Source organism: Dendropsophus ebraccatus, chromosome 14 (assembly GCF_027789765.1).
Source record: "Dendropsophus ebraccatus isolate aDenEbr1 chromosome 14, aDenEbr1.pat, whole genome shotgun sequence".
NCBI lineage: Eukaryota > Metazoa > Chordata > Amphibia > Anura > Hylidae > Dendropsophus > Dendropsophus ebraccatus.
Genome location: NC_091467.1, coordinates 77,785,343 through 77,798,480, shown reverse-complemented (window position 1 = coordinate 77,798,480; position 13,138 = coordinate 77,785,343). Strand labels below are relative to the sequence as shown.

Genomic DNA, 13,138 nt, shown 5'->3' with positions numbered 1-13,138 from the left:
GTATAGTGTAGTAGTAGTATAGTGTAGTAGTAGTATAGTGTAGTAGTAGTAGTATAGTGTAGTATAGTGTAATAGTAGTAGTAGTATAGTGTAGTAGTGTAATAGTAGTAGTAGTATAGTGTAGTAGTAGTATAGTGTAGTAGTAGTAGTATAGTGTAGTAGTAGTATAGTGTAGTAGTAGTATAGTGTAGTAGTATAGTGTAGTAGTAGTAGTAGTATAGTGTAGTAGTATAGTGTAGTAGTAGTAGTACAGTATAGTGTAGTAGTAGTATAGTGTAGTAGTATAGTATAGTATAGTGTAGTATAGTGTAATAGTAGTATAGTGTAGTATAGTGTAGTAGTGTAATAGTAGTAGTAGTATAGTGTAGTAGTAGTATAGTGTAGTAGTAGTATAGTGTAGTAGTATAGTGTAGTAGTAGTAGTATAGTGTAGTAGTAGTATAGTGTAGTAGTAGTAGTAGTATAGTGTAGTAGTAGTATAGTGTAGTAGTATAGTGTAGTAGTAGTAGTAGTAGTATAGTGTAGTAGTATAGTGTAGTAGTATAGTGTAGTAGTAGTATAGTGTAGTAGTATAGTGTAGTAGTAGTAGTATAGTGTAGTAGTATAGTGTAGTAGTATAGTGTAGTAGTAGTAGTATAGTGTAGTAGTAGTAGTAGTATAGTGTAGTAGTATAGTATAGTATAGTGTAGTATAGTGTAATAGTAGTAGTAGTATAGTGTAGTATAGTGTAATAGTAGTAGTAGTATAGTGTAGTAGTATAGTGTAATAGTAGTAGTAGTATAGTGTAGTAGTAGTATAGTGTAGTAGTAGTAGTAGTATAGTGTAGTAGTAGTAGTATGGTGTAGTAGTAGTATAGTGTAGTGTAGTAGTAGTAGTATAGTGTAGTAGTATAGTGTAGTAGTAGTAGTAGTAGTAGTATAGTGTAGTAGTAGTAGTATAGTGTAGTAGTAGTAGTATAGTGTAGTAGTATAGTGTAGTAGTAGTAGTAGTATAGTGTAGTAGTAGTATAGTGTAGTAGTAGTAGTATAGTGTAGTAGTATAGTGTAGTAGTAGTAGTATAGTGTAGTAGTAGTAGTAGTATAGTGTAGTAGTAGTATAGTGTAGTAGTATAGTGTAGTAGTAGTAGTATAGTGTAGTAGTATAGTGTAGTAGTAGTAGTATAGTGTAGTAGTATAGTGTAGTAGTAGTAGTATAGTGTAGTAGTAGTATAGTAGTAGTAGTATAGTGTAGTAGTATAGTGTAGTAGTAGTAGTATAGTGTAGTAGTAGTATAGTAGTAGTAGTATAGTAGTATAGTGTAGTAGTAGTATAGTAGTAGTAGTATAGTAGTATAGTGCGGTTCAGGGAAGAAACAGAGTGCTGCACCTCACACCTATGGCTGATACTAGTGCCGCTTGGCTAAATAAAAAACACATCAGAATTTTGTGTATGAATTGATCAAGCCACACTGCCCCATGTACCTCGTGCCGGTATCTGATACACATGGGTCCCTACACTAAGTCCACACCGTGCCAGTCAGTGGCCACCAACCCCGCAGGCGTGCACAGCCAGGGAACGGGGGCCATGGGACGGCCCTGCGACCCCCATGCCACAGGACCAGACCCAAAAACACCACACCAGAACCCGGCCAGCACCGCCGGCGGAGAAGGTCGCCCCCAAGCAGCACAAGTCTGGATAAGGTCTTGCGCTCACCATAGCTGCTGTGCACGCCTGCGGGGTTGGTGGCCACTGACTGGCACGGTGTGGACTTAGTGTAGGGACCCATGTGTATCAGATACCGGCACGAGGTACATGGGGCAGTGTGGCTTGATCAATTCATACACAAAATTCTGATGTGTTTTTTATTTAGCCAAGCGGCACTAGTATCAGCCATAGGTGTGAGGTGCAGCACTCTGTTTCTTCCCTGAACCGCAGTAGTAGTATAGTGTAGTAGTAGTAGTAGAGTGTAGTCTACACTATACTGCTACACTATACTACTATACTATAACTACACTACACTATACTACTACCACCACTACTACTACACTATACTACTATACTACTACTACTACTACTACTATTACACTATACTACACTATACTATACTACTACTACACTACACTACAACTACACTACTACTACTATTACACTATACTACACTATACTATACTACTACACTATACTATACTACTACTACACTATACTACTACACTATACTACTACTACTACTACACTATACTACTACTACACTATACTATACTACTACTACACTATACTACTACTACACTATACTACTACACTATACTATACTACTACTACACTCTACTACTACACTATACTACTACATTACTACTACTACTACACTATACTACTACTACACTATACTACTACTACACTATACTATTACTACACTATACTACTACATTACTACTACACTATACTACTACTACACTATACTACTACATTACTACTACACTATACTATACTACTACTACTACACTATACTACTACTACTACACTATACTACTACACTATACTACTACTAGACTACACTACTACTACACTATACTACTACTACACTATACTATACTACTACACTATACTACTACTACTACTACACTATACTACTACTACTACACTATACTACTACTACTACACTATACTACTACTACACTATACTACTACTACACTATACTATAACTACACTACACTATACTACTACCACCACTACTACTACACTATACTACTATACTACTACTACTACTACTACTATTACACTATACTACACTATACTATACTACTACTACACTACACTACAACTACACTACTACTACTATTACACTATACTACACTATACTATACTACTACACTATACTATACTACTACTACACTATACTACTACACTATACTACTACTACTACTACACTATACTACTACTACACTATACTATACTACTACTACACTATACTACTACTACACTATACTACTACACTATACTATACTACTACTACACTCTACTACTACACTATACTACTACATTACTACTACTACTACACTATACTACTACTACACTATACTACTACTACACTATACTACTACTACACTATACTATACTACTACTACACTATACTACTACATTACTACTACACTATACTACTACTACACTATACTACTACATTACTACTACACTATACTATACTACTACTACTACACTATACTACTACTACTACACTATACTACTACACTATACTACTACTAGACTACACTACTACTACACTATACTACTACTACACTATACTATACTACTACTACTACTACTACTACACTATACTACTACTACTACTACACTATACTACTACTACTACACTATACTACTACTACTACTACACTATACTACTACTACACTATACTACTACTACTACACTATACTACTACACTATACTACTACTACTACACTATACTACTACTACTACACTACAACTACACTATACTACTACACTATACTACTACTACACTATACTACTACATTACTACTACTACTACTACTACACTATACTATACTACTACTACTACACTATACTACTACACTATACTACTACATTACTACTACACTATACTACTACTACACTATACTATACTACTACTACTACACTATACTACTACACTATACTACTACTACACTATACTACTACTACTACACTATACTACTACTACTACACTATACTACTACTACTACACTATACTACTACACTATACTACTACACTATACTACTACACTATACTACTACTACTACTACTACACTATGCTACTACTACACTATACTACTACTACACTATACTACACTATACTACTACTACACTATACTACTACTACTACACTACTATTACTACTACACTATACTACTACTACACTATACTACTACTACACTATACTACTACTACTACACTATACTACTACTACTACACTATACTACTACTACACTATACTACTACACTATACTACTACTACACTACACTACAACTACACTATACTACTACTACACTATACTACTACACTATACTACTACACTATACTACTACTACACTATACTACTACACTATACTACTACTACACTATACTACTACTACACTATACTACTACTACACTATACTACTACACTATACTACTACACTATACTACTACTACACTATACTACTACTACACTATACTACTACTACACTATACTACTACTACTACACTATACTACTACTACTACACTATACTACTACTACTACACTATACTACTACACTATACTACTACTACACTATACTACTACACTATACTACTACTACTACACTATACTACTACACTATACTACTACTACACTATACTACTACTACTACACTATACTACTACTACACTATACTACTACTACACTATACTACTACTACACTATACTACTACTACACTATACTACTACTACTACACTATACTACTACTATACTATACTACTACTACACTATACTACTACACTATACTACACTATACTACTACTACTACACTATACTACTACTACACTATACTACTACTACTAATACACTATACTACTACTACACTATACTACTACTACTACTACACTATACTATACTACTACACTATACTACTACTACTACTACTACACTATACTACTACTACTATACTACTACTACACTATACTACTACTACACTATACTACTACTACACTATACTACTACACTATACTACTACTACACTATACTACTACTACTACACTATACTACTACTACACTATACTATACTACTACTACTACACTATACTACTACTACACTACTACACTATACTACTACTACACTATACTACTACTACTACACTATACTACTACTACACTATACTACTACACTACACTATACTACTACACTACACTATACTACTACTACACTATACTACTACTACACTATACTACTACACTACACTATACTACTACTACACTACTACACTATACTACTACTACTACACCATACTACTACACTATACTACTACTACTACTACACTATACTACTACTACACTATACTACTACTACTACACTATACTACTACACTATACTACTACTACTACACTATACTACTACTACACTATACTATACTACTACTACACTATACTACTACACTACACTACTACACTATACTACTACACTATACTACTACACTACACTATACTACTACACTACACTATACTACTACTACACTATACTACTACACTATACTACTACACTACACTATACTACTACACTACACTACACTATACTACTACACTATACTACTACTACACTATACTACACTATACTACTACTACTACTACACTATACTACTACTACACTATACTACACTATACTACTACTACACTATACTACTACTACACTATACTACTACTACTACACTATACTACACTATACTACTACACTACTACTACACTATACTACTACTACACTATACTACTACTACACTATACTACTATTACTACTACACTATACTACTACTACACCATACTACTACACTATACTACTACACTACACTACACTATACTACTACTTTACACACAATTACTTACACCAATAAACACATTAAATACAATACACCCCCATTTCTTACTGCACCAAAACAATTTACTTCCAGAATATTCCTCTAGTTTGCACCTAAAACTGTCTTGCTGGGTAACAGCAATAGATTGGTGGTGGGGGAGGGGGTCTGCACGCTGCTCAGCCAACATTATTAAAGGACTGAGCTGCAGTACCTCACCTCACCACCAGATGGCAGAGAGAGTGATGATCTACCCTGTGGAGAGGCCATCAATGTTATAAACCCAGAGGACCCCTTTAACCCTATATACTCCCCCCCCCCCCCGTCACTCACCAGCTCCTCTAACCGGAAGATCAGCGAGAAGAAGAGGATGAAGAGGACGGCAGAAGACTTGGTCATGGTGTACCTGGGGAGGGGGAGCAGGGGGTTATAAGGGGGCACTCTACATTTACATCCCAGCTGGACGTCCCCCGCACCGTGATCGGCCCCGACTCACAGAGACACCGTGATGTACAGGAAGCTCCAATTAGAGAGTCCAATGTCCAGAGCGGTGGCCAGAGCTGCGGAGGGAAGAGAGGACAAGGATGAACGGCCAGGAGGGAGGAGAGGACAAGGATGAACGGCCAGGAGGGAAGAGAGGACAAGGATGAACGGCCAGGAGGGAAGAGAGGACAAGGATGAACGGCCAGGAGGGAGGAGAGGACAAGGATGAACGGCCGGGAGGGAAGAGAAGACAAGGATGAACGGCCAGGAGGGAGGAGAAGACAAGGATGAACGGCCAGGAGGGAGGAGAGGACAAGGATGAACGGCCAGGAGAGAAGAGAGGACAAGGATGAACGGCCAGGAGGGAGGAGAAGACAAGGATGAACGGCCAGGAGGGAGGAGAAGACAAGGATGAACGGCCAGGAGGGAGGAGAAGACAAGGATGAACGGCCAGGAGAGAAGAGAGGACAAGGATGAACGGCCAGGAGGGAAGAGAGGACAAGGAGGAACGGCCAGGAGGGAGGAGAGGACAAGGATGAACGGCCAGGAGGGAAGAGAAGACAAGGATGAACGGCCAGGAGGGAGGAGAGGACAAGGATGAACGGCCAGGAGAGAAGAGAGGACAAGGATGAACGGCCAGGAGGGAGGAGAGGACAAGGATGAACGGCCAGGAGGGAGGAGAGGACAAGGAGGAACGGCCAGGAGGGAAGAGAGGACAAGGAGGAACGGCCAGGAGGGAAGAGAGGACAAGGATGAACGGCCGGGAGGGAAGAGAGGACAAGGATGAACGGCCAGGAGAGGACAAGGAGGAACGGCCAGGAGGGAGGAGAGGACAAGAAGGAATGGCCAGGAGGGAGGAGAGGACAAGGAGGAACGGCCAGGAGGGAGGAGAGGACAAGGATGAACGGCCAGGAGGGGGGAGAGGACAAGGAGGAACGGCCAGGAGGGAGGAGAGGACAAGGATGAACGGCCAGGAGGGGGGAGAGGACAAGGAGGAACGGCCAGGAGGGGGGAGAGGACAAGGAGGAACGGCCAGGAGGGAGGCCGGTAGCACTACAACTCCCAGGATCCCCCTGTAGTACCATCCTGCAGTTGGGAGGGGGGAAACAATTTGGGGGGGTACAATGTGGGGTACCTGTGTGTGTGTGTGGGGGGGGGGGGTAACAATGTGGGGTACCTGTGTGTGTGTGTGTGTGTGGGGGTAACAATGTGGGGTACCTGTGTGTGTGTGTGTGGGGGGGGGGGTAACAATGTAGGGTACCTGTGTGTGTGTGGGGGTAACAATGTGGGGTACCTGTGTGTGTGTGTGGGGGGGGTAACAATGTGGGGTACCTGTGTGTGTGTGTGTGGGGGGGTAACAATGTGGGGTACCTGTGTGTGTGTGTGTGTGTGGGGGTAACAATGTGGGGTACCTGTGTGTGTGTGTGTGTGTGGGGGGTAACAATGTGGGGTACCTGTGTGTGGGTGGGGGGGGGGTAACAATGTGGGGTACCTGTGGGCGGGTAACAATGTGGGGGTACCTGTATGGGGGGGTTTACAATGTGGGGTACCTGTGGGGGCCACCTTTCTGAGGTAGTCTGACCATGGCAGGATAACCCGGGCCCGGCCGCTCACACACAGCATGAACGTTCTGGTCAGCGACGCTAAGATGAAGATGATGAGGAGGTGGACGAGCGTCATGAAGAGCGGGAAGTGAAATCGCTGAAACAAACACAAAGAAAGAGAAAAGTAATAAAAGACGCAATATAATGATGTATGGAGAGGGATAGGACCCCGGGAGGGTATGCTCAGCAGCGCCACCTGGGGGAGGGTATGCTCAGCAGCGCCACCTGGGGGAGGGTATGCTCAGCAGCGCCACCTGGGGGAGGGTATGCTCAGCAGCGCCACCTGGGGAGGGTATGCTCAGCAGCGCCACCTGGGGGAGGGTATGCTCAGCAGCGCCACCTGGGGGAGGGTATGCTCAGCAGCGCCACCTGGGGGAGGGTATGCTCAGCAGCGCCACCTGGGGGAGGGTATGCTCAGCAGCGCCACCTGGGGGAGGGTATGCTCAGCAGCGCCACCTGGGGGAGGGTATGCTCAGCAGCGCCACCTGGGGGAGGGTATGCTCAGCAGCGCCACCTGGGGGAGGGTATGCTCAGCAGCGCCACCTGGGGGAGGGTATGCTCAGCAGCGCCACCTGGGGGAGGGTATGCTCAGCAGCGCCACCTGGGGGAGGGTATGCTCAGCAGCGCCACCTGGGGGAGGGGTATGCTCAGCAGCGCCACCTGGGGGAGGGTATGCTCAGCAGCGCCACCTGGGGGAGGGTATGCTCAGCAGCGCCACCTGGGGGAGGGTATGCTCAGCAGCGCCACCTGGGGGAGGGTATGCTCAACAGCGCCACCTGGGGGAGGGTATGCTCAGCAGCGCCACCTGGGGGAGGGTATGCTCAGCAGGGCCACCTAGGGGAGGGTATGCTCAGCAGCGCCACCTGGGGGAGGGTATGCTCAGCAGCGCCACCTGGGGGAGGGTATGCTCAGCAGGGCCACCTAGGGGAGGGTATGCTCAGCAGCGCCACCTGGGGGAGGGTATGCTCAGCAGCGCCACCTGGGGGAGGGTATGCTCAGCAGCGCCACCTGGGGGAGGGTATGCTCAGCAGCGCCACCTGGGGGAGGGTATGCTCAGCAGCGCCACCTGGCGTTATTACTTACAAAATCTAAATCAGCAGTTATGTGATATACAGCAAGTCTGCAATATACAGGTACGTATACAGGAAGCCCAGCGTATCCCAGGTCACCTGAGCTCACAGAGAGGAGGCAGTCATGTGACTGACGGACACACTGAGCCGGGACTCTCTGTACTGCACCTGGATACGGTAAGTATAACTGTTATAAATCTTCCTTCAGGAGACTGGACCTGGATACAGTAAGTATAGCTGTTATATAGCTGCCTTCAGGAGACTGGACCTGGATACAGTAAGTATAGCTGTTATATAGCAGTCAGGAGACTGGACCTGGATACAGTAAGTATAGCTGTTATACAGCTGCCTTCAGGGGACTGGACCTGGATACAGTAAGTATAGCTGTTATACAGCTGCCTTCAGGGGACTGGACCTGGATACAGTAAGTATAGCTGGTATATAGCTGCCTTCAGGAGACTGGACCTGAATACAGTAAGTATAGCTGTTATATAGATACCTATAGGAGACTGGACCTGGATACAGTAAGTATAGCTGGTATATAGCTGCCCTCAGGAGACTGGACCTGGATACAGTAAGTATAGCTGTTATATAGCAGCCTTCAGGAGACTGGGCCTGGATACAGTAAGTATAGCTGTTATATAGCTGCCTTCAGGAGACTGGACCTGGATACAGTAAGTATAGCTGTTATATAGCAGGAGACCGGACCTGGATACAGTAAGTATAGCTGGTATATAGCAGGAGACTGGGCCTGGATACAGTAAGTATAGCTGTTATATAGCTGCCTTCAGGAGACTGGACCTGGATACAGTAAGTATAGCTGTTATATAGCAGGAGACCGGACCTGGATACAGTAATAACAGCTGTTATATAGGAGACTGGACCTAGATTTCTGGTAAGTACAGCTTTGTTTTACAGCATGATAACAGCAAAAACAATAATTAATGTAAATTGCAGACTTCCTTTATATCACATCTACTGATGATTTAGATTTTGTAAGTTATAACGACAGGGAGACATTAAGTCAACGTTATGATTGGTAAAGCCAAAGGGGAGGTCACTTATCAATAGGCAGGCGCTTCATCATCCCAGAGCTGAGGGGTCCAATAGTAGCAACAATAAGGGTGGGAAGGTGTATACAAACTGCGGATATAAAGCGTAGCGCTCTCTCTCATATATATATATATATACACACACACACACACACAGCATAAGGGGATCTCTCTCTATATATATATTATATATATCTATATCATAAAAATCTAAGTCTGTCTGTCTGTCTGTCCTCTATAGACTTCCAAACGCCTGAACCGTTTGACCCCAAATTTGGCACACAGATACATTAGGTGCCCGGGAAGGTTATTGCGAAGGTCCCGTCCCCGCCAGATGTACAGGAGGGGAGGGGGAGGGGAAAGAGAGGCGCCCCATAGAGATGAATGGGAAAATCTCCTCACTGCACACACAGGTGATATAATTAGCTGCAGCAGACGCGGCAGTTGGAGCCTTAGCAACCAATAGGATTACTGCTTTCATTGTCACAGGGAGCAATGGTTGCTAGGGAAGCTGCCTCAGAACATCCACAGTAATAACTGGTAGACCCCCTACTCCATCTATACAGTACATGTATATACAGGACCCCCTACTCCAACTATACAGTACAGGTATATACAGGGCCTCCTACTCCATCTATACAGTACATGTATACAGGACCCCCTACTCCATCTATACAGTACAGGTATACAGGACCCCCTACTCCAACTATACAGTACATGTATACAGGACCCCCTACTCCATCTATACAGTACATGTATATACAGGACCCCCTACTCCATCTATACAGTACATGTATATACAGGACCCCCTACTCCATCTATACACTACATGTATATACAGGACCCCCTACTCCATCTATACAGTACATGTATATACAGGGCCCCCTACTCCATCTATACAGTACATGTATACAGGACCCCCTACTCCATCTATACAGTACACGTATATACAGGGCCCCCTACTCCATCTATACAGTACATGTATATACAGGGCCCCCTACTCCATCTATACAGTACATATATACAGGACCCCCTACTCCATCTATACAGTACATGTATACAGGACCCCCTACTCCATATACAGTACATGTATACAGGCCCCCTACTCCATCTATACAGTACATGTATATACAGGGCCCCCTACTCCATCTATACAGTACATGTATATACAGTGCCCCCTACTCCATCTATACAGTACATGTATATACAGGGCCCCCTGCTCCATCTATACAGGACATGTATATACAGGGCCCCCTACTCCATCTATACAGTACATGTATATACAGGGCCCCCTACTCCATCTATACAGTACATGTATATACAGGGCCCCCTACTCCATCTATACAGTACATGTATATACAGGACCCCCTACTCCATCTATACAGTACATGTATATAAAGGACCCCCTACTCCATCTATACAGTACATGTATACAGGACCCCCTACTCCATCTATACTATACATGTATACAGGACCCCCTACTCCATCCATACAGTACATGTATATACAGGATCCCCTACTCCATCTATACAGTACATGTATATAAAGGGCCCCCTACTCCATCTATACAGTACATGTAAATACAGGGCACTACAGGTATACCAAACTGTGACTGGGTAACACTGCCACACCAGACCTGACCAATACCGCCATACTGTGACTGGATAACACTGTCATACCAGACCTGACCAATACCGCCATACTGTGACTGGATAACACCGCCACACCAGACCAGACCAATACCGCTATACTGTGCTGGATAACACTGTCATACCAGACCTGACCAATACCGCCATACTGTGACTGGATAACACTGTCATACCAGACCTGACCAATACTGCTATACTGTGCTGGATAACACTGTCATACCAGACCTGACCAATACCGGCAAACTGTGACTGGGTAACACCGCCACACCAGACCTGACCAATACCGCCATACTGTGCTGGATAACACTGCCATACCAGACCTGACCAATACCGCCATACTGTGACTGGGTAACACCATCATATCAGACCTGACCAATACTGCCATACTGTGACTGGATAACACCGCTATACCAGACCTGACCAATACCACCATACCGTGACTGGATAACACCGCCACACCAAACCTGACCAATACCGCCATACTGTGACTGGATAACACCGCCATGCCAGACATGACCAATACCGACACACTGTGACTGAATAACACTGCCATACGGGTAAATACAACCCTGCAGGTATACAGGACACTACAGGTATACAGGACCCCAAAACTATACACTACAGGTGCACAGGACCTCCACAAAACTATATACTACAGGTATACAGGACCCCAAACTTTACACTACAGGTATAAAGGACCCCAAAATTATACACTACAGGTATACAGGACCTCCACCAACTATATACTACAGGTATACAGGACCTCCACCAACTATATACTACAGGTATACAGGACCCCAAACTATACACTACAGGTATACAGGACCCCAAAACTATACACTACAGGTATACAGGAACTCCATCAACTATATACTACAGGTATATAGGACCTCAAACTATACACTACAGGTATACAGGACCTCAAAACCATACACTACAGGTATACAGGACCTACACCAACTCTATAATACAGGTATACAGCACCTTCACCAACTCTATACTACAAGTATACAGGACCCCAAATATACTACAGGTATACAGGAACTCCACCAGCTATATACTACAGGTATATAGGACTATACAAACTATACACTACAGGTATACAGGTATACAGGACCTCCACCAACTCTATACTATAGTTATACAGGACCCTGAAACTATTCACTACAGGTATACAGGACCCCCGAACTATATACTACAGGTATACAAGACCTCCACCAATTATACACTACAGGTATCCAGGACCCTCAAACTATAAACTACAGGTATACAAGACCTCCACCAGCTATACATTACAGGTATACAGCACCAACTATATACTACAGGTATACAGGACCCCCGAACTATACAGTACAGGTATACAAGACCTTCACCAACTGTACACTGCAGGTATACAGGACCTCCCTCAACTATACACTACAGGTATACAGCCCCCCCCCCAACTACACACTACAGGTATACAGGACCCCCCCAACTATACACTATAGGTATACAGCCCCAATTATGCACTACAGATATGCGAGACCCCTAAAAACTATACATTGTGGGTATACAGAACCCCTCCAACTATGCACTACAGGTATACACTAATTCCACTGATTAACTCAAATGAAACAATACCTTTAGCTTGGCCTCCTGGGCACCTTAGAACAAATCTAATTAACACACTGACACTTTATACCCTGGCAGCGCCGGGTACATTTTCTAGTATATATATATATATATA

The 13,138-nt window shown here is 43.4% G+C and overlaps 1 protein-coding gene across 2 annotated transcripts in view; it reads right to left on the bottom strand.

The window, feature by feature from the left end:
- Positions 1-13,138, bottom strand: part of SLC35C2 (solute carrier family 35 member C2) — a 57,386-nt gene that overhangs the window by 28,036 nt on the left and 16,212 nt on the right. For both annotated transcript variants that reach the window (XM_069952535.1, XM_069952536.1), the window contains exons 3-5: positions 7,588-7,738; positions 6,051-6,114; positions 5,888-5,960 (exon numbers count right to left, since the gene is read on the bottom strand). In XM_069952535.1, the coding sequence (XP_069808636.1) occupies positions 5,888-5,960; positions 6,051-6,114; positions 7,588-7,738 (288 nt within the window). The remainder of the gene's footprint in view (positions 1-5,887; positions 5,961-6,050; positions 6,115-7,587; positions 7,739-13,138) is intronic.